At 50.1% G+C, this 22,284-nt stretch overlaps 1 protein-coding gene across 1 annotated transcript in view; it reads left to right on the forward strand.

Moving 5' to 3' along the window:
* The window catches only part of nalcn (sodium leak channel, non-selective), a 197,398-nt gene that overhangs the window by 75,690 nt on the left and 99,424 nt on the right, over positions 1-22,284 (forward strand). Inside the window, exons 6-11 of the mRNA XM_064311109.1 lie at positions 3,380-3,463; positions 3,992-4,131; positions 4,250-4,378; positions 10,160-10,311; positions 17,252-17,394; positions 18,645-18,749. Coding sequence (XP_064167179.1) covers positions 3,380-3,463; positions 3,992-4,131; positions 4,250-4,378; positions 10,160-10,311; positions 17,252-17,394; positions 18,645-18,749 — 753 coding nt within the window. The remainder of the gene's footprint in view (positions 1-3,379; positions 3,464-3,991; positions 4,132-4,249; positions 4,379-10,159; positions 10,312-17,251; positions 17,395-18,644; positions 18,750-22,284) is intronic.

Raw genomic sequence — 22,284 nt, forward strand, 5'->3', positions numbered from 1 at the left:
TTAGATGCAGCACGTTCGAGTGTTTTGGATAGGAAAGGGAGGAGAGATACTGGGCGGTAGTTCTGAATGACTGAAGGATCTAGTGTGGGTTTCTTCAGCAGCGGGGTGATGTGGGCCTTCTTGAAGGATGAGGGGAAACATCCAGAAGATAGGGATGAGTTCACGAGGGAGGCGACAAAGGGAGGATGTCTGGTGTGATTGTTTGAAGGAGAGATGAGGGGATAGGGTCGAGGGCGCAGGTGGTAGGGCGGTGGGTGAGCAGAAGCTGGGAGACTTCAGTGTCTGAGAGGAGAGAAAATGTGGAGAAACAGGGGGCGGAGGACGCAGAGGGGGCGGAGGACGCAGAGGGGGCGGAGGACGCAGAGGGGGCGGAGGACGCAGAGGGGGCAAAGGAGCTGCGGATGTCTGCAATCTTTTCATCAAAGAATGCTGCAAAGTCATCTGCAGTGAAGGAAGACTGGGGTGGGGGAGGTGGCACGCTGAGGAGAGAAGAGAAAATAGAGAAAAGTTGACGAGGGTTAGAAATGGAGTTATGAATTTTGGTTTGGTAGAATTTTGCCTTAGCGGCAGTGACAGAAGAAGAGAACTCTTTCAGGAGAGACTGATAGGCTGAGAGGTCAGATGGGTCCCTGGATTTGGCCCACTTCCTCTCAGCAGCGCGGAGGGTGGCCCTGGAGGTGCGCAGGATGTCAGACATCCATGGACTGGGAGGGGATGAACGTGCTGGCCTAGGGACGAAGGGGCATAGGGAGTCGAGTGCTGTGGAGAGAGATGACGTCAGGGTGGAGGATGCGGAGTTAGTGGGGAGCTTGGAAAATGATTGAAGAGTGGGGAGGGAAGCAGTCACTCTGTGAGCAAGAGAAGAGGGTGATAGGGAGCGGAGGTTACGGCGGACAGTGACAGTGGGGATGGGAGGGGGGGAGGGAGGGTGTGGAGAGAGGGGGAGGGAGAAGGAGATGAAATGATGGTCAGACGTATGCAGGGGGGTAACCGTAAGATTGGAGCTGGAGCAGGTCCTCAGGAAGATCAGGTCTAGGAGGTTGCCTGCCTTGTGGGTTGGAGGAGAGTGTTGTAGGGAGAGGTCAAAGGAGTGAAGTAGTGGTAGAAAGGCAGCAGACTGGGAGGCTTCTAGGTGGATGTTAAAATCTCCAAGGAGGATCAGCGGGGTGCCGTCCTCAGGGAAGGAGCTGAGCAGGGTGTCTAGCTCATCCAGGAAGCTTCCCAGGGGCCCCGGGGGGCGATAAATAACAATAATATAAAGGTTAGCAGGGTAGGTGATAGAGACAGAATGAAATTCAAAAGTGGATATGGACAGGTCAGGGAGGGGGAGAACAGAGAATTTCCAGGTGGGGGAGATCAGTAGACCAGTACCACCACCACGGCCAGATCGCCGGGGGGTGTGGGAGAAGGAGTAGGAGGATGAGAGGGCAGCAGGAGTGGCAGAGTTGTCTGGTGTGATCCAGGTCTCTGTGAGGGCAAGGAACTGCAGGGATTGGAGGGAGGCATAGGCGGAAATGAAGTCTGCCTTGCGCGTAGCAGACTGGCAGTTCCATAGTCCCCCTGTGACCGTGAAGTTCTCACAGGGGGTCAGCGGGGGGTAGCAGAGGTTAGAGGGGTTCCGTTGTCGAGGGGGGCCACGTCGCTGGAAGCGCTTTCTGGGGGGGAGAGCACAGACTGGAATGGGGAACTGGCTCATAAACTAGGAGGGAGCGACGCTAGCGTCGCTCCGAGTGTACCTAATTAGCAGCTGAAAAGCTGAGTCGAATAACCCACTGATTACAGAGGTTAACAGTTTGTGATAGAGCAATAAATCGCAATCTATCAATTCTAAGAATCAAAGTGAAGCCCAACAGCCTAAAAACAAAGACACCTAACGCAACCTAACAACAAAGACCAGTTTCCACACCGGGAAAAGTTTAAAATCTAACGCGGTATGTAATTAGTAAATGAACGCAGATACTTATCCACTCTAGCAGGACGGATTTCAGCAGTTCTACGCACCTGGACGAATTATACACTTACTGGCACTCTTGCCCTGTGACAAATACCTTTGTTTAGCAGGCGTTGGGTGGTTTTAGGCAAATTTATTTGTTTGGGTTCCCCCTAAAAATGGGGACATTGCTCCACAGAGAATTGCTCACACTGTTTATGGAAATTGTGCATTGCTGCTAACGCTCTTCTTCAGAAACTGTGGATATTTGCTACTTAAGCAAGCAAGTGAACACGCCGTGTGTGTTCAACTTCCTAACAGTAATATCCTGCTAAGCCTGTTGCCTTTTACTTCATCAGTGTAGCTGTTAGCATTAATATTATGTCCATATTAATATTCTATGTGATTTGCTTTCACATGCACTAAAATCTTTTATCAATTAAAAAAAAGTGTTATGCAAAGGAGCACACTTAAATAGGTTAATAGAGAAAATGGTAAAAATCGATTTATTAGTCTAAGGTACACGCTCGGTATCAGCACTGGCTGCACTGACGAGTTTCAACTAATTCTCACCAGTGGGGAGAAAAACACACACACCTTTTTTTTTTTGATATCTCCATTTTTCGTGCCGCCCGTCACTGCACGCTCATGCCCTCCATTCAGTACTGAGGAACTGCGCAGGACTGCGCAGGTTGTAGTATAAATTCAGCAAAACGGGTTTCAGTCCCTGCAGTCGTTCAGTGCTCACTGAGAGAATTCACTTTTGCGCCGGTCACTCAGGAGTGAAATGAGCCCCTGCCCCCCTCCCCCCCGCCCCCCCGCCCCAGGCAGCCTGTGTTTCTGTTTGCGGTCCCTCAGTCAGGCCCCTGGGTACTCTTACGCACCAGTTCAGGCATGATTAGATGTGCACTCTGTCCTGTGCACTCTGTCCTCGTGCGCTGGCCTCTGAGTGGTCTGCAGAGCGATGGCGTAATCGGGCCGTGTTTATGGCACTGCTGTGAGCGCGCGGGCGATCCCTAAAGAAGACTGACGTTCGTCTCCTTTATCACCTGCAGCACCTGCGTTGTGATCTGATCGATGGTCATTCCACCTCCTCGTCCTCAGGCCTCACCTTGGCTGCTGCGCATCATTAATAACTATTAAATAATTACTGAATGGGAAAGAAATATTTCACTGCAAGTTGTTACCAACAAGTGACAAAATGTTATAGTTTCGCTTTTTTGAATTGTTGTAATGGGTATTTTCTAGGTTAATTATACGTTATGACTGGTGCGATATGTTTCAGAAACAATAATGAACCTACAGGGGGTGAATTAGTTTAAGTTATGGCAGTGTGTATTTATCTCAAACCTGACTGACCTCCAAAAGTGAATTAGGTTGTTATTATTGTTGTTATGTTTTGCTTTTAACCTCTTATTTTCTGGATAATGAAACTTGCTTTTCTTTCAGGGGGACAGTCCTTATGTTAAGGATCGGTGGTGCATGTTCGACGGCTTCATGGTTTTCTTCCTCTGGGTCTCTCTGGTGCTGCAGGTAAATTCGTGAAATAGGGACTATGTCACATGCAACAGGCGAAGCTTATAGACGAGAGAAGGTGCTCTCAGTGTGGAACAGTGCATGTAACAAAAACATACACCTGGGATCTTCAGAGAGAATACCCAGAGTAGACACTGGAGCACTCATACAAAATAAAACACGTTTGTTTAAACAGGACTGACGTTTCGACTTAGCACCTTGTTCTTCATTTAAATAAGAGCGACGTTTCCACTTACCGTCTTCTTTAGAGTCTCAAGAAGACGGTAAATGGAAACGTCAGTCTTATTTAAATTAACATGCTTTATTTTTTTATGAGTGCTCCAGTGTCTTCTTAGGGTAGTCTCTCTGAAGAGCCCGAGTGCATGTTTTTGATCCATTCAATTCAGTTTAACTTTATTTGTTCTGTGCTTTCCCCCACACACAAAGCCGCTTTAACAGAAGCAGGCCTGTTTTATACCGGTGACTCTGGCTGTGTCGGTCTCCCTGGACGACGCGCGGCGTTTGACTCTCGTTTCTCGCGCGCAGGTGTTTGAGATCGCGGACATCGTGGACCAGATGTCGCCGTGGGGGATGCTGCGGATTCCCCGGGCCCTCATCATGATCCGGGCGTTCCGGATCTACTTCCGATTCGAGCTCCCGCGCACGCGCATCACCAACATCCTGAAGTGAGCGCTCTGATGGGACGGAACGCACGCAGGACGAGGAGGTTTAAAGAGATGCGATTATCCTGGTTTGTGTTTTTGAGGAATGCATCTCTCTCTCTCTCTCTAATTCTCTCCTCAGACGGTCGGGAGAACAGATCTGGAGCGTCTCCATCTTCCTCCTCTTCTTCCTCCTGCTTTACGGAATCCTGGGAGTTCAGATGTTCGGCACGTTTAACTACCACTGTGTCACCAACGACACGGTGAAAGAGTAAGGGGGGAGTAAGGGGGGGGAAGGAGGGAAGGGGGGAGGGGGAAGAGTAAGGGGGGGGGGAAGAGTAAGGGGCGGGGGGGAAGAGTAAGGGGCGGGGGGAAGAGTAAGGGGCAGGGGGGAAGAGTAAGGGGGGGGGGGAAGAGTAAGGGGCGGGGGGAAGAGTAAGGGCGAGGGGGAAGAGTAGAGAGTAGGGGCGGGGGGGAAGAGTAAGGGGGGGGGAAGAGTAAGGCGGGAGGTAGGAGAGTAGGCTGCGGGAAGAGTAAGGGCGGGGGAAGAGTAAGGAGGGACTGCTGGGGTCTATGCGGTGCATTGTAACACGTTCTTTGTTTGGTAACACTGAAGCACTGAAGTACAGTGAGAATACGCTTTTATGTACGGCGAGAGGGAGGAAGAGAGAGAGAGGGAGAGAGTGATGGATGGAGGGAGGGAAGAAGTGAGGGAGGGAGGGAGAGAGGGACATATGGAGAGGGGGAGGGAGGAAGAGAGAAGAAGGGAGAGAGAAAGGGTGAGGGAGGGAGCGAGGGATGGAGGGGGAGGAAGGAAGAGAGGGGGGGACAGAAAGATGTGGAGAGCCTGGCTGTAAGGGGTTTCCATTTTTCACTTGAGTATCTTCATGACACTTGCTTTCAAATTACACAGACTAAAAAAATACATGGAGCTTCGTGATTATGTATAAAATGCTTGTCATTCATAAGTTGGGGGCAGCAGTTGTTTGCCCAATGGGCTGACAGCCTTTCCCTTATTTAAAATGTTTTTTTTTCTTTTTGGCTGCATGAAATTGGAAAATAACTGAGGCGTGTAGAACCGTGAAGTGCTGCTTTGATTTGGCTGGGCTGCCAGTGGATTTGCACTGTGACCAACGGAGATTCAAGGGCACGGGCTGAACTGGGACTTTACTGATACCCTAATGGTGACTGGCTCTGAGGAGCACTGAAGATAAATAAAAAACAAAAATCTTTGCCTTGAACAATTATTTTACATAAAGGCAGGTCATTTTTTGGTTGCCTGACATACGTAGTTCTCAGCTGGTTGCCAGTTTGAATCCCAGCTGCAGGGGCCCGTTTCCGGGAGGTGTTTAATATTCGCTTGCGGTGGAGCAGAGAAGACTGGGCTGCGATGCCCAGCGATGCCGCCTTCCGTAATCATACTAATGAACCTGCGTGTATGGATTCTGTTTCGCTCCGTCTGGGTCAGAGTTTCCTGTTGATTGCTCTTCAGCACCACAGTTTCCGTCTGTTCCAGCCCTGGCTGTGCAGAGGCCTCATGAGGGGCAGGTGCTCAAAGAGAGAAGAGGGCACACCGACCCAGAAAAACTGTTTTGCCACAACCAGTTATTATTCAGAACATATCTTACGTAAATGTATTAATGAAGATTAATGACAGCAATGGTAAAGATACAAAAATAATTGTGCACAATTATATTATAACATGGGGGCACTTGGGGCAAAAGGGGCAGGTGTTCGGGCACCCAGTACCCCCCCCCCCCCCCGGGTTTTATGGTAGCGCTGTTCCGCTATGGCGAGCGGTCCTTTGCCAGGAAGTGGAGTACGTGCAGTGGGCCTCATTTCCTGCTTGCCTCTCCGCTCCTCTTGAGTGTCAGGCATTGCAGGAGCCGCTGCTGTCGCGCGCCACAGAGCGTCTCATGCTTCAGCAGAGAGGGGGGTGCAGTAATTACTCAGAGAGACGAGTTTCAGAGCAGGGTGCTGGAAGTATCCTCTTCTAATCCACAACAAAGAGCTCATCCGTAGGACGAGATGAGCCGTCTTCTGTTTGTTTACCGTTTGCGTGTGCTGTGTGGGCATTTTATTTTATTTCTTTTGTGTAGACAGAGCCCCAGTTATAATCAGGTGGCAGTATTGGAACCCCAGTTATAATCAGGTGGCAGTGCTGGAACCCCAGGTGTAATCATGGTGAGGTTGGAACCCCAGTTATAATCAGGTGGCAGTGCTGGAACCCCAGTTATAATCAGGTGGCAGTGCTGGAACCCCAGGTGTAATCATGGTGAGGTTGGAACCCCAGGTGTAATCATGGTGAGGTTGGAACCCCAGGTGTAATCATGGTGAGGTTGGAACCCCAGTTATAATCAGGTGGCAGTATTGGAACCCCAGTTATAATCAGGATGGACAGTGAACGTTGGAACCCCAGGTGTAATCAGGTGGCAGTACTGGAACCCCAGGTGTAATCATGGTGAGGTTGGAACCCCAGTTATAATCAGGTGGCAGTGCTGGAATCCCAGGTGTAATCAGGTGGCAGTACTGGAACCCCAGGTGTAATCATGGTGAGGTTGGAACCCCAGTTATAATCAGGTGGCTCAGTCGGACGCGGCAGTTGAAGGTTGGCGGTCATGTTTTAATCTCTCGCTGCCCCGTGTCCTTGTCACAAAGTCACAGCTCAATTCGGAGCGGAGGGGTCGGCTTTGGAGGGGGTGGGAGAATTTTCTGTTTGTTTCGCCGAGAGGGGAGAAGGCTGGAGGAGACGGCAGAGGGGTGTCAGCAGGCGGACGTCTCCGGGCTTTATAGATGTGTGCAGTGACCCCGAACCGCTGCTCAGATGAAACTGTGCAGCCAAAACAAGGCCCCTGAGGGCCCCTGTGAATTAACCTCACGGACCCCGGCATCCTCTAACCCTAACCCTAACCCTAACCCTAACCCCGGCATCCTCGGGCTCTTATGAAGGTGTGTGTCCGTACAGGACACGGTGAGGGAGTGTGTGTCCGTACAGGACACGGTGAGGGAGTGTGTGTCCGTACAGGACACGGTGAGGGAGTGTGTGTCTGTACAGGACACTGATGGAGTGTGTCCACACAGGACACGGTGAGGGAGTGTGTGTCCGTACAGGACACGGTGATGGAGTGTGTGTCTGTACAGGACACGGTGATGGAGTGTGTGTCTGTACAGGACACGGTGAGGGAGTGTGTGTCCGTACAGGACACGGTGAGGGAGTGTGTGTCTGTACAGGACACGGTGAGGGAGTGTGTGTCTGTACAGGACACGGTGATGGAGTGTGTGTCCGTACAGGACACGGTGAGGGAGTGTGTGTCCGTACAGGACACGGTGAGGGAGTGTGTGTCCATGCAGGACACGGTGGTGGAGTGTGTGTCCGTACAGGACACGGTGATGGAGTGTGTGTCTGTACAGGACACGGTGGTGGAGTGTGTGTCCGTACAGGACACGGTGATGGAGTGTGTGTTCTGTTCGCTTAATGCACACACAGGTGATTTACCTTACAGCGCACGGGGTGTCCTCTCCACAGGCTGCTTTCATAAAATACCTTCAGTTTTATCCGTGTGGCTCTGCTGTGGCACCCTAAAGAAAACTCTTAAATCATTGACAGAAAATTCTTTTTTTTGTAAAATGTCAATGACCTCAAAGATTCTTGTTGAATTTTCCCTGATAAATTTCATGTCGTCATCACACATTTTTCTAGTATATCTTATTCCCTATTTATGTCCCTTTTTGGAAAAAAAAAAAAAAAAAAATTTGATTAATGACTTTAATATTCAGGACTCGTTGAGATTTCTGGTCTCTGGATTGGAAATGCAGATTGCAGTGTGTGGCATTAGCGACCGTGAGCCTCCCCAGTATCCTGCTCCATCCATCAGCCCTGGTTTCGCGGAAAGGAGGCGCTGTCTTTGATTACCCACAGAGAGGTCATCAATGGGAATATGATTACAGGTGTCCTGGTTCTGCACCGCGCCTTTGAGTGGCCTTTCCGCTAGCCCCATGAATTATCCCCACTCACTGCAAATGGCCCTAACGAGCAGCTGGGAGCGCTGTCTGGCTGGCTGATTTGAGGGCATTAATCCTCATTAGACGCGTCAAGCAGCTCCTGGAGTCACACCTGCGACCAAAACAGAGAAAGGTGTGTGTGTGTGTCTGGGTGTGTGTTTGTGTGTAAGTGTGTGTGTGTGTGTGGTGTGTGTCTGTGTGTGTGCTGTGTCTGTGTGTCCGTATCTGTTTGTGTGTGCGTGTGTGTGAGAAGGAGGGCAGAGATATTGATAGAGAATGAGTATAAGAGGGATAGAGAGATATAGAGGGTGAAGGGAATAGGTAAAGTAAGCACATGTGTTTTCCTTTGGAATTCCTTGGCAAAAGTTCCTCTGTTGTGTAACTTGAATGGGAAAACTGCAGAAAATGAGCTAAATCAATGGGCTTTGACAGCAGTATCACCTACAGCTATCACACCCTCATCAACCTGCTGAGTCTTCTGAGTGACCGTTAGACAGGTTAGAAATCCCACCTGGCCCTTAGAATGTGTCACATCCTGATTTATGAGGCTCCACGTGGACAGCGGGTTCTGGAGGAACTGTGTCTCTGGAACATTCTTCTTTTGGAATGCAGAGCGCTGTTGCCTCGGTTTCGACACCTGTGTCCCGTTACATAAACGCAGCCTGGAGTGCGTGATAACAGTGGTCTCATAATGAGCCAGGCTTATTGTGTTAATTCCTCATTTCAGTAGCTGCGTATAGTATAGAGCCATATTTCATCGACGAAATGTGATTCCACTAATCTTAGCCCTCCGGGGGGAAAAAACAAACAACTTTGCTGGTACGTCTGAACGTTTGCATAAGTTAAAGGCAGATTGTGATGAATATAATAATAGAGTGGGTCAGATGAGCCACACCCTGCTGGCCATCGTGGTATGAAGGCCTGATGTTGTTGCTTGCTGGCTGGGTATAACACTCTAACTGCTGATCTTTCAGGGTCTAGCACACATCAGGTTGAACTGAACTTGAAATGATTGCAATCAGCTGCCATCTTACTGAGCCTGGTGCTTGTCACCACAGACATCTACTGACAGGGTCTCCTCAGAGAGGACCTGGTAAACATCTTGAGCCTCGCATGTGGTGTGTGTGTGTGGGCGATGGTGTGTGTGTGGGTGATGGTGTGTGTGTGGGTGATGGTGTGTTTGTGTGTGTGGGCAATGGTGTGTGTGGGGGTGATGGTGTGTTTGTGTGTGTGGGCGATGGTAGTCAAGGTTGCAAAATTCTTCAGTGTGTATCTCACTAAATATAAATGGGTGCCATGTAAACAAAAAAAAAAACTTTTTAAAAGTTACGCAAGTTGCTCTGGATAAGAAATAAGAAGAGCGTCTGCTTGATGTAATGCAGCTCCCTCTGTAACAAATCAGGAGAAATAAAGAGAGATGAATCTCAATTAGGATTAGATTTGGAACTGACCCCCCAAATCGGATTACTTCATCAGATGTGCCGCTTTCCTTTGAAAAAGAAAGCTGTTTCTGAATGAAGTCCCAGTTTTAATAGGAGATCATTTCGTTTGGGAAAAGATTACACCGCTATATTTTTACATTCTGTAATCCTGCTGGCTTGTTGTGATAAAGAAAATTGCTTCGGCTTTTTGAACTATGACTGACAGTTGAAACTTAGCATCAAAATTCAGAGTTCCAGTAAGGTACTTAATTGTATTTTTTTGAACAGAGCATCTGTCAGTTTTAGGTTGAGATCAATAGGCAGTGTTCATGGCACTCTGATAAGTATGACGGTCCTGCCTGTGAGGTCACATCAGGACTGTATCGCGGAAGCCATTGTGAAAACGACCCTCCGTTTAGTCGCATCCATTTTTATTAAGGACGCGTTGGCGGTGAACTAAACGGAATGTTCGTTTAAAATCGCTCAACAGTAACAGTTTGCTGAAAACGGGGTGAACGTTCGTCGTCTCGAACGCACGTCTGGGCTCTATATTTCACGGTGCTGATTTCACCTCAGCGATGTCCTTTCCTTAACTGCGGTCCCCCTCTCCTCTCCTCTCCCCCCTCCAGTAACGTGTCCTGGAATAGTTTGGCCATCCCGGACACACACTGCTCCCCCGACGGGGAGGGGTACCCGTGCCCCATGGGCTTCAAGTGTGAGGACCTGGAGGACCTGGGGCTCAGCCGACAGGAGCTGGGCTACAGCGGCTTCAACGAATTGGGTGAGGCGACTGACCCCTTCCCCCCCCTCACGCCCTTCCCCTCCCCACCCACGTTCACCTTCACCTTCGTCTACTCGCTCTGTATCCGAGCACCTGCGTGACCTGTGACCTCACTGTTTCTGTTGTCTGTCATTGGTCTGTCGACCAAACGCTGAATCTGTCGGTCCTTCTCTGACTACACCTGTCTTTCTTCCCATCTGCCACTGGGAATTTATTTCCTTGCCACTGTTGCTTTGGGCTTGCTCCTGTGGGGGGGGGTCTAGGCCAGGGTTGTCTATGAAGCGTATTGTGACAACCGCTGTGAAATATGCTATATAAATAATTTGATTGATTGACCTACAGTGTCTGTATCTGTCTGTTTTTTTTCCTCTGTGCTGATAACACGTATCACTGGAAGATGCGCATTAATAGAATGTGTGATATTTATCAGTGCGTGTTTGTCATAGTTGCTGTGCCGTGACTGCTGCAAGGCTTGTAGTAGCCCCGGTGTATCTGTAGCATATTTACAATGATGACTTGCATATTTAATCTGTGGTTCAGTTCCTGCTGTGGGCTCGTTTGAACCTCAGCGATGGAAGAAGCGTTGTGTTGTTATTGGAATGCAGCGTGCGTCGACGCGACAACAAAGTCGGAACAAGAGGTTATTTCCTCAGGCGCCAACCCACCCTCGTTGTGTGGGTTGGCGAAAGGGGCACGAAGAATCACATCACGGCTTGTCAAAGCACTTCCTGCCATTCGCTCGTATTAATTATCCATGCTTTTAACTCGCTGTGAAAAGGTGCATAAATACTCACCCCCTTTTGACATGTGGTGCGTCAGTGCCATACGTGGCCCGTGGCAACTTAGTGTTAGCCGTGTTCAGCGTGTTGGAGGACAGAGTTGTCACGGCTGATTTCTGTTCTGGAGGTTAAATTGTTTCATCGTAACTAAAATGGTGTTTTTCTGCTGGAAAAATGGTGAACTGGGAGCATCAGGGGACCACTTGGTTAGCCCTACTGTATGTCCAAGGCAGTTCCTACATGGGTAACTACTTTGGAAGGCCGTGTAACGCTGGAGGCATTGAAGAATTTTAATGAAGCATCCGGATATATAGACGTATGCTCTCCAGCCAAGGCTTGTTACCTTTAGGCTCTGTTTTAAAATTTTTATACGCCACGTTTTTTTGGGATGAATTTTATAAGAAAATAAGATGTAGTTTGTATCCTTTTGACACGGCATTCCTGTAAAACGAAAGGAAGGTTTGAAGAATTCTTACACAGAAAGAATATGTGCACACCAGGAGTTGGCGCTACTCGTACTGTTACTCACTCCAGTGTGTTCTCTTTAACATAAATGAAAGAGAGCGCTTAAAGCGGCACGCTAACGGCTAGCGCTAACGGCTAGTGCTAACGGCTAGCGCTAACGGCTAGTGCTAACGGCTAGCGCTAACGGCTAGTGCTAACGGCTAGCGCTAACGGCTAGCGCTAACGGCTAGTGCTAACGGCTAGCGTTGGCTTGCAGTAACTAATGGATGGGGGCGTGAGGCCTGTGGGTGGGGGCTTGTTTACTTGCTGGTCCCACGGGGGAGCGGCTGTGTGGAGATCCTTCAGTCAGTCAGCCAGTCAGCCACGCTAATCGGCAGGGAAATCCTTCCCTGGAATAATCCGGAAAACGCTCGATGTCCGTTAGGCGGGGGAACGACGACCACACGAGAGGAAGGAAGATCCCTTCTGCGCAGCTGGAGTCCCGTAGACCAGCGGCTCCCAAAGTGGGGGGCCGAGGGGGGGGGGAGGCCTGTAGTGAGGGTTGAAGGAAAAAGGCTCAGTGTAGAATGTGTGTGTGGTAGGCGGGGACGGGGACTTCAAGAATTCCTATTACCAAAGGAGGAGGTGGTGGGGCCCGGGTTTGGGGGGGCTGACTGTAAAAAGTTTGGGAACCCCTGCTGCAGACGATACGAATAGCAGTGGGGGCTGTCTCTGGGAACAAATGCAGATCCATTTGCAAAAGCGTCGGGGGGCAAAAGCAGAACTCTGCAGAGGCTCGGAAGGTCAGACGAGACTTCCTTGGGAAACAGTAGTGGGTACCTGTAACTGGTTCAGGCGCTGATTTTACTGGCACTACACTTTTCAGCATAATAAAGTCGATGTTGCTGTCGTGTGTGTACAGTAATGGGTTAAAGCTGAGTAGTGTGTGTGTACAGTAATGGGTTAAAGCTGAGTAGTGTGTGTACAGTAATGGGTTAAAGCTGAGTAGTGTGTGTGTACAGTAATGGGTTAAAGCTGAGCAGTGGGTGTGTACAGTAATGGGTTAAAGCTGAGCAGTGTGTGTGTACAGTAATGGGTTAAAGCTGAGTAGTGTGTGTGTACAGTAGTGGGTTAAAGCTGAGCAGTGTGTGTGTATAGTAATGGGTTAAAGCTGAGTAGTGTGTGTGTACAGTAATGGGTTAAAGCTGAGTAGTGTGTGTGTACAGTAATGGGTTAAAGCTGAGTAGTGTGTGTGTGTACAGTAATGGGTTAAAAGTGTCTGAGCAGTGTGTGTGTGTACAGTAATGTGTTAAAGCTGAGTAGTGTGTGTGTACAGTAATGGGTTAAAGCTGAGTAGTGTGTGTGTACAGTAATGGGTTAAAGCTGAGTAGTGTGTGTGTACAGTAATGGGTTAAAGCTGAGTAGTGTGTGTGTACAGTAATGGGTTAAAGCTGAGTAGTGTGTGTGTGTACAGTAATGGGTTAAAGCTGAGTAGTGTGTGTGTACAGTAATGGGTTAAAGCTGAGTAGTGTGTGTGTGTACAGTAATGGGTTAAAGCTGAGTAGTGTGTGTACAGTAATGGGTTAAAGCTGAGTAGTGTGTGTGTACAGTAATGAGTTAAAGCTGAGTAGTGTGTGTGTACAGTAATGGGTTAAAGCTGAGTAGTGTGTGTGTACAGTAATGGGTTAAAGCTGAGCAGTGTGTGTGTACAGTAATGGGTTAAAGCTGAGTAGTGTGTGTGTACAGTAATGTGTTAAAGCTGAGTAGTGTGTGTGTACAGTAATGGGTTAAAGCTGAGTAGTGTGTGTGTACAGTAATGGGTTAAAACTGAGTAGTGTGTGTGTACAGTAATGTGTTAAAGCTGAGCAGTGTGTGTGTACAGTAATGTGTTAAAGCTGAGTAGTGTTAAAGCTGAGTAGTGTGTGTGTACAGTAATGGGTTAAAGCTGAGTAGTGTGTGTGTACAGTAATGGGTTAAAGCTGAGTAGTGTGTGTGTACAGTAATGGGTTAAAGCTGAGTAGTGTGTGTGTACAGTAATGGGTTAAAGCTGAGTAGTGTGTGTGTACAGTAATGAGTTAAAGCGGAGTAGTGTGTGTGTACAGTAATGGGTTAAAACTGAGTAGTGTGTGTGTACAGTAATGGGTTAAAGCTGAGTAGATGTGACATTTTGCTGTTAGGTAAGGGACTCGGGTACTGTACCATGGCCGCTAAATTCAAATGCTCTTCTCCCCACACGGCCCATTTAGGAATGAGCCAGAAATTCCCGCTCACAGAACGCACAGCGTGTGTGAATTTAATCTGATTACTGCAGCTCTTTAGCGGTGTGTCCATTGAATTTCGCTGACATTAATCCAGCCCTAAAGTCCTACCTTCACTGCGTCCCTAATCTCGAAATTGCCATGATCGAGGGCTTTGGAGACGGCCTCACTGTTCTGTGAGTCCCTGCCGAAGCTTCGATGGCAGGGGGGTTTTCTCTGGGCCTGCTGCTGTGTGCCGTCACAGCCAGAATACCCTCCATGCAGCGCTGGGGGAAACTGTGGCCTCAGGACGAGCCAAAATGGCTGCTGCTTCTGTAGCGTGTTCTCTCTACAACTTTGCTGATCTGAGATCGCTCGTAGTGTCTTTTCTGAGGAGAGCAAAGGTCTCTGATTTGAAATGCGCTCATTGTCGGTACATGATACAGTGGCTCCATACACTGCAGTGTCTCCCATTGGGAGCCTCGGTCTCCAATCAGAATCCTCAATCTCCCATTGGTAGCCTTGGTCTCCAAACCGAAGCCCTGGTTTCCCATTGGTAGCCTCAGTCTCCAATGAGAAGTCCCGGTCTCCCATCAGAAGCCTGGGTCTTCAGTCAGAAGCCTGGGTCTTCAATCAGAAGCCTGGGTCTTCAATCTGAAGCCTGGGTCTTCAATCAGAAGCCTGGGTCTTCATCAGAAGCTCCGGTATCCCATCACTATCCTCGATCCTCGGTCTCCAGTCAGTGGCGTCAGTCTACTATTAGTAGCCAACATAGCTCTTCTGGTTCATCTGTGCTGATATGCTCAGTACCTCAGCAGCTGCGGTCTTAAAAGCTCATTGCTTTTACTGCACATCTCCAGCTGAGCAGACCGTCCCTCATAGAAAGGAGAGGAAATGCAGCCGGCGGTGAACATTATTAATTGTGCGCATATCGTCTTTCAGTTCCAACTGCTTTTTAATTTCTCAAAGTTATTTTATAGGAGTCTTTTATCAGTTGCTCCTGCTATTTCTGTCCTTGAAGGGAGCAATCAGCGGCAGACATCAGCACGCAGATGGAGGTAATTTAACTGCCTACGGACGCGGGAACGAGCGATATTGTGTTGACCGAGTGAGCAATAAGAGCATTTCATATATCCGCACCGTTTAAAATATACAGGCCCACCACAGTCTTTATTACGTGCATCAGGAGCGGCCTGGCGAAGCCACGGGCCGCCCTCTTTGAGCTCTTTTTTGTGTCTGCGGAGTTGCAGCCCCTGGCAGATTTTCCTTACGGGAGTCTGACGGTGCAGCGATTGCCCGTTGTGTTTTCACGAGGGTTCCAGAACACACGCCCCCGTCACGTTCACGAGGGTTCCAGAACACACTCCCACATCGTGTTTTCACGAGGGTTCCGGAACACACACCCTGGTTGTGTTCACGAGCGTTCTGGAACACATGCCACACCTAGGTGTGAGGAGCAACTCTCCGTGAGCTCTCTCTCTCTCTCTCTCTCTCTCTCTCAACGCGTTTACTGTCATTCTGCCTTTCACCCATAGAAACCAGCGTTTGGTCCATTCAGAGAAATACAGGAATTCCACTGTGGGATTTTTCCGCAGCACTTACGCATCAGTTGGAATGTGAGGCGGGAGGCAAGAAAGGAAAATGGTAGTGATGTTGGGAAAGGTGGTACAGCTTGGCCTTTGGTGTTTGAGGGAAAAGAGCCTTGCTTCAGTGTCAGAGTTCGAGTTTCCCGGGTAGATTGCTTGGTGTCATATAGGCCAAACAAGGCTGTTGACTGTGAGCAGATGGTGATTGTTAACAGTCTAAAGGGATAAAAATCATACGCACAGATAGTAATGACTCTCACGCACGATATAGGTCTTGCGAGAATGTATCTTTGAAACGAAGCGACATTTGAGCGCTATATGTGGTTAATATCCAATTTATTTTTAAAAGGCAGCAGGGGTGTCCTCCCCTCAATGTGTTGACTAAGTTCCGAATCGTAATGGAATGATAATTTGCGGTGCCTTCTTAGACTAATATAAAAAATTCTGCCTTATGCAGCATCAATGCTTATACTGCATCTTAATACTGTTTAATGTAATTTATTTGCAGATAGATGAAGATATAAAGTGAAACAGAAAAACTGAAGGCTGTGGTTCTATTTCCTTCTCAAAGTCCTCCACAGGGCTGCCACCTCTGTCATGCCGTTCAGACATGAAGTATCCTGTTGTCCAAACTGCTTTTCTCTGTAAAACACAACTCCAGGAAAGTCATTGCATTCCACCCTTATAACCGAATGTGTAAACATATTTACCACAAAATGGTGGGCGAAGGATCTGGCAAAGTAAAGCAGAAAGGACAAGGAGCTTTAAATGATTAGGGAGCGATGGAGAGAGGGAGAGAGAGAGAGAGAGAGAGTGTGAGAGAGGGGCCGAGAGAGAGAGAGAGAGGGGCCAAGAGAGAGAGGAAATTCTCTGTGAAATTCATTTAACTGCTTATAACATCAGGAAAAGGAATTCCCCAGTAGAATATTCACTGATTGGATTCTCTCCCGACAGTGTGACTGTTCATTGTTAGTCTGTCATGTCTTTGTGCAGTACTTTATAAGAATGCTGTAGTTGCATAAAAGAGGGGGAACAAACACCTCCACCTCCACATAGCAGAGCTTGAAAGCTGCAGCCAAATTAGCTTGTTTATTTTTCTGGATTCAAGGACGTGAAGTCCCTTTACAGTGTGAATTCAGTGAGGAGCAGAAGTTAAGGACCTAGCCTCAGAACCAAAAGGTTGGCGCTTTGAATCTGGGGTGGAGCACTGCCGTGGTACTTTGGTTCAGTAAAGGTCCAGTAAAGGTTCAGTAAAGGTACTGCTGTGTTAATGGGCTGAATGGATGAGTCTGGTGTGCTCTCGCAGATACGGGCTTCCTGTACCACCGAACGATGGAATGCAGTGACTGGGTGTGTGAGTTTGCCTTTGCATTGTTTCCCTCGCTTTATTTGTGATGTGATGGCTAAATGCAGGCCGTTCACCTGAAGGCCAGGGTCTTCTGCACATTTTTGGTCCAGACGCTGTGTGCGGGTCACGGGCTGGAAGGGGAAGGAAGGAAAATGGCCGCCGTGGACACGCGACTCGTTTCTCCTCGCTATCCCATCATGCACAGCATATTCCGGGTGAACGGACGTGCTTCCTCGCTATCCCATCATGCACAGCATTTTCACGGTGTGACGTGCGTTGCGTCTCCTCGCTATCCCATCAGGCACCAGCATATTCACGGTGTGAACGTGGCGGTGTGCGTTTCTCCTCGCTATCCCATCATGCACCAGCATATTCACGGTGTGAACGTGGCGGTGTGCGTTTCTCCCCGCTGTCCCATCAGGCACCAGCATATTCACGGTGTGCGTTTGTCCTGCTATCCCTCATGCACCGCAATCACAGTGCCTTCTCGCATCCATCATGCACCAGCATATTCACGGTGTGCGTTTCTCCTCGCTATCCCATCAGGCACCAGCATATTCACGGTGTACGAGGCGGCTTCGCAGGAGGGCTGGGTCTTCCTCATGTACCGCGCCATCGACAGCTTCCCCCGCTGGCGGTCCTACTTCTACTTCATCACCCTCATCTTCTTCCTCGCCTGGCTGGTCAAGGTGAACACCCCTCTTCCTCTTCCTCTTCGTCAGACTCGTGCTTGTTGGCGTGTGTGTCCGTTGCAGCTGTATCTCCCACCTCAGTGCAGGTGTAGGCTGCATCTCCCACCTCAGTACAGGTGTAGGCTGCATCTCCCACCTCAGTACAGGTGTAGGCTACATCTCTCTCCTCAGTACAGGTGTAGGCTGCATCTCTCACCTCAGTACATGTGTAGGCTGCACTCCCCTCAGTACAGGTGTAGGCTGCATCTCCCACCTCAGTACAGGTGTAGGCTGCATCTCTCACCTCAGTACAGGTGTAGGCTGCATCTCTCACCTCAGTACAGGTGTAGGCTGCATCTCTCACCTCAGTACAGGTGTAGGCTGCATCTCTCACCTCAGTACAGGTGTAGGCTGCATCTCTCACCTCAGTACAGGTGTAGGCTGCATCTCTCACCTGAGTACAGGTGTAGGCTGTATCTCTCACCTCAGTACAGGTGTAGGCTGCATCTCTCACCTGAGTACAGGTGTAGGCTGCATCTCTCACCTCAGTACAGGTGTAGGCTGCATCTCTCACCTGAGTACAGGTGTAGGCTGCATCTCCCACCTAAGTACAGGTGTAGGCTGCATCTCCCACCTCAGTACAGGTGTAGGCTGCATCTCCCACCTCAGTACAGGTGTAGGCTGCATCTCCCACCTCCGTACAGGTGTAGGCTGCATCTCCCACCTCAGTACAGGTGTAGGCCGAAGCAGTCGATCCGATGCCTGATTGTCTGGGCCCTGCACCAAGCAAGGTGCTGTGATTAATAACAGGGAGTAACATTCATACCTGATGTAACAGTTTCAGTATGTGGTTATCATGTGACACACACACACACTCACACAAACACACACACGCACATACACACACGCATGTACATATGCGCACACACATACGTACACCACACACACACACTTACACACACACAAAAACACACACACAGATCATGTAATTTTGTCAGTCCTGTTCCTTCAGGGATTAGGAGGAGATGATGTAATTACAGTGGAGCGGGAGATAGGAAATGATGTGGTGAAGTATTAAACAGGCACGGCTCACCCTCCCTGTTCTCCCGGGGTCCCCTCTGTACACCAGTGCTAATGACTTGCTCTGTTACAAATGTGCGTGGGTGTGGTGGGGAGGTGGGGAATGCACCAGAACACCCCCCCCCCCACCCACCCCCACACCCCAACTCATCTTCCTCACCCTCTCCCTGTGCCCCCCCCCCCCCCAGAACGTGTTCATCGCCGTCATCATCGAGACGTTTGCCGAGATCCGGGTGCAGTTCCAGCAGATGTGGGGGTCCCGCAGCAGCACGACGTCCACCGCCACCACGCAGGTAACCATGCCGACGCGTCCGGGGCGTTGGCCCCCACGCACCGCCGCCGTCAGCTCTGCAAGCTCCCTGTAATACACCAGCTGTCCGTCAAGCTCAGCGAGCCACTGATCGCCCTCCCTCTCTCCTGCTACGCCGTCCATTTTCTTACTCTTCAGTCATCCTGTTAAGAAGAGACTTCTGGACCCAGTCAGTAATTCTCACGCTTATTCCTACGACAGCCCTGCTGTAGTCGCACGTGCTGTCTGGCGCGGGATTTCCCACGATGCTCTGCTTTCCCGTGCTGCCTGTCTCGGGCGACGCCGGCGTCCTCTCCTGCAGCTGCCTCGCTCGCTCTCGCGGTCCTCCCGCTAAAACGCGGTCGCGGGACGAAGCCCGCTGAGCCCGTCTCCGTGGAAACCCTCTCCACCTTAATCACGCTGGCGATGAGAAGGTAACGCGGGGTGACTCTGAGTCGCTGAGACAGAAAGTGAATTCTGCGTAGCGTGGCTGCGGCGTGCCGTCCTCCGGGGGAAGCACAGTGCCGGGGACGAACGCGCTGCGTCTTCTCCCTTTAATGAGTTTCTGGTGCGAAGCGGGTCCTCATTATGGCTGAAGGTAGTCATTATTGCTCTTTATGATAACGCTGAGTAAACACGCCGCGTAATCCGCCTGGGGACGGCGCGCGTCCCATGATGCACGTCTCCGAGGGAGGGTCCCGGGGGACCGCGCGGGCGGCGGCGGCGGAAACGCTAACGCTCATGAATCCGCGTCGCTGTTTGGGTTAGGCGCAGCAGAGGCTGAACGCAGCCTGTGGCCCCCTGAATTTGGCCTGTGGCCCCAGAACACTGCTTGTGGGCCCTTAACTCAGCCTGTGGCCCCTTGAACACTCCCCTGTGGCCCCAGAACACTGCTTGTGGGCCCTTAACTCGGTCTGTGGCCCCTGAACACTCCCCTGTGGCCCCTGAACAAGGCCTGTGGTGCCTGAAAGTTGCCTGTGGCCCCAGGATGTGCCACTGTGGCCCCCTTGCAGCTGTCTGGCTGTATTTCAGGCAGCACTCCCAGACTCTGTCTAGATGAGACAGAGCTGAGGCGAGACAAGCGCTGAGTCAGCACAGAACAGGGAGGGGCAGAGGGAGGCAGGTATGGAGGGAGGGCGAGAGAGAGAGTGAAAACAGAGAGTGAGGAATGAGAGAAAGAGGGGGAGGTTGAGAGGGAAGGGAGAGACGAGAGAGGAGGAAATATAGAGAAAGAAGGTCAGAACACAGGAAAATGAAGGGGGAAGAAAGACAAATAAAAAAGTGAGAGTGAAACAGAGAGAGCAGGTAAATGGATGGATGTGTGTGGCGTTATACCAGGCTCCCCCGAGGGAAGTAGTGAACCCCCCCCCCCTCCTGAAATTCAGTGTTTGAGTCGGCTCTCCCCTGGTAGAGCCGGAGGGGATGGGGTGGCAGCGTGCCCGTGGGCTGTTTGGCAGAAGGGCAGTGGGCAGGCTTGGCACTGCAGGCTCCAGTGTGCTTGTGGGGGGGTGGGGTGGGGGGGTGGGGGTGGGGGGTCAGAAAGCAGCAGGCCACATCACAAGGAAACCCCACACTGGTAGTTTGGATCTGCACCACCCTGCGTTTGGTATGTGCCTGGTGTATCCTACTGGAAATCTTACTACCAGGACCACCAGTGCTGTTCATCATAGAAGGTTCTGGAATGATCTAGTTTCTGCGCCAAAATCTTTGCATGTCAATCTTTAGAATGCGTAAATTGTAAGACGTTTCAGAACCTTTAAAATTATAGCACCATCAGTAGTTACATTTTATACCTTTCATAAGAATCCTCTAAACATTTGAGGATTTTCAATTCATGGTCTGTAGGGAAATTAAGAATTTAATTTTTTTTTTAAAGATGCGTTCTCTGTTGTTGACTGAGATTTCACTGTATGACTAAAAGGAGTCTAACCCCGAATGACATATGGTGGAATCCTACTGCATTGGCCTAGTATTTATGTTATTAATCTGATAAAACGGACACAATCTGATCGTGATTCTTGGAACTTTAAGATTACTAATGCAATGCAGTTTGTAATTATATAATTACTCTGGGATCCTGCTAAATACAATTTATTCATTTCTATATTCAGTTCTAGATACAGGTTTGTTATACCCAGAAAAGCTATTTACTCTGGTTTCATTCACGCATACAAGCGCACTTTTTTGCCTTTTTAATAGTGATGTAGTACTGCAGTCCTCTCGGTCATGGCTGTGTCTCTTTTGATGTTTATCACCGGCAAGGCAGGCACACAGGAGTTTATCATACAGCTGACTGCCTCCTGTTCAGACCGCAGTGTAGCGCTGCACTTATGAATAAAGAGAAAAATCCATTACTTCCTGGTCATGTTTGATCTGTTCAGGTAACAGAAGCTGAAGAGCTGCCCGCTCGCTCGCTCGCTCGCTTCCGCGATTAGGTTGTGAGGAAGAGGCCGGAACGTGATTGGTTCAGGGTGCCCGTCTGAAGTCCTGGCCAAGCGGGAGTTGGGAGTCTAATTTAAAGAAGAGATCTCAGCGAAGCGGGGATGCCAAACCCCATTTTGTAAAAATGAGGCGGACTGGTATTGAATAACGTGCCCTTCTGGTCTTTCTGGGCCTCAAATTGATTCCTTATCTGTGATGGGATTGCGCGGATAAACGGTTTAGTGTGTTCCGCTGTTTCAGTTCCGCTCCGTGGAAAGACCAAGGGCTGCTTGAGAGGCCAAGTGCAGGAGTCAAAGGCTTGTGGCAGTTTTCCAGAAGTGCCTCTGTCACGCACCCACACACCCACCCATGTGCGTAAGCGCACGTGCAGGCACACCCCCACCCCCCCACAGACGCATGCACTTTCCCATAATGGGGAAAGGTTGGGGAGGGATGGAGAGGGATGGGGTGGGTTGGGGAAGGTTGGGGAGGATGGAGAGGGATGGGGTGGGATGGGGAGGTAGGAAGGATGGGAGGGTTGGCAAGGTTGGGAGGATGGGGGGTTGGGGAAGGTTGGGGAGCGATGGGGATGGATGGGGAGGTTGGGGAGGGATGGGATGGATGGGAAGGGTGGGGAGCGATGAGGAGGGTTGGGGAAGATTGGGGAGTGATGGGGATGGATGGGGATGGATGGGGAGAGATGAGGTGGGTTGGGGAAGGTTGGGGATGGTTGGGGAGGGATGGGGATGGATGGGGAGGGCATAAGGATCACGGAGGAGAGATTAAGGAGGTTGCGGCAGATTGTGACAGAGGGATTCGCAGAGGAGGTGTGGAGGGGGTGAGGGGGAGGAAAAGAGGAACGATTGAAACTGGTGATCAGAGAGAGAGCTGGAGGGGGTAGACCGTGAGGTTGAAGGTGAAGCAGACCGCCCTCGGGAAGACCAGGCCTGGCTGATTGCCTGGGGGGGGGGCTGTGTGAGGGTGAAGCTGAAAGAGTGGAGCGAGGTGGCGGGGGGGTATGGGGGTTCATATGATGAGGGATCATCTAGGTGAAGGTTGAATTCACCCAGCAGGATTATGGGAGTTCCATCCTCTGGGGAGGAGATGAGAAGGACATC

Source organism: Anguilla rostrata, chromosome 15, assembly GCF_018555375.3.
Source record: "Anguilla rostrata isolate EN2019 chromosome 15, ASM1855537v3, whole genome shotgun sequence".
Lineage (NCBI taxonomy): Eukaryota > Metazoa > Chordata > Actinopteri > Anguilliformes > Anguillidae > Anguilla > Anguilla rostrata.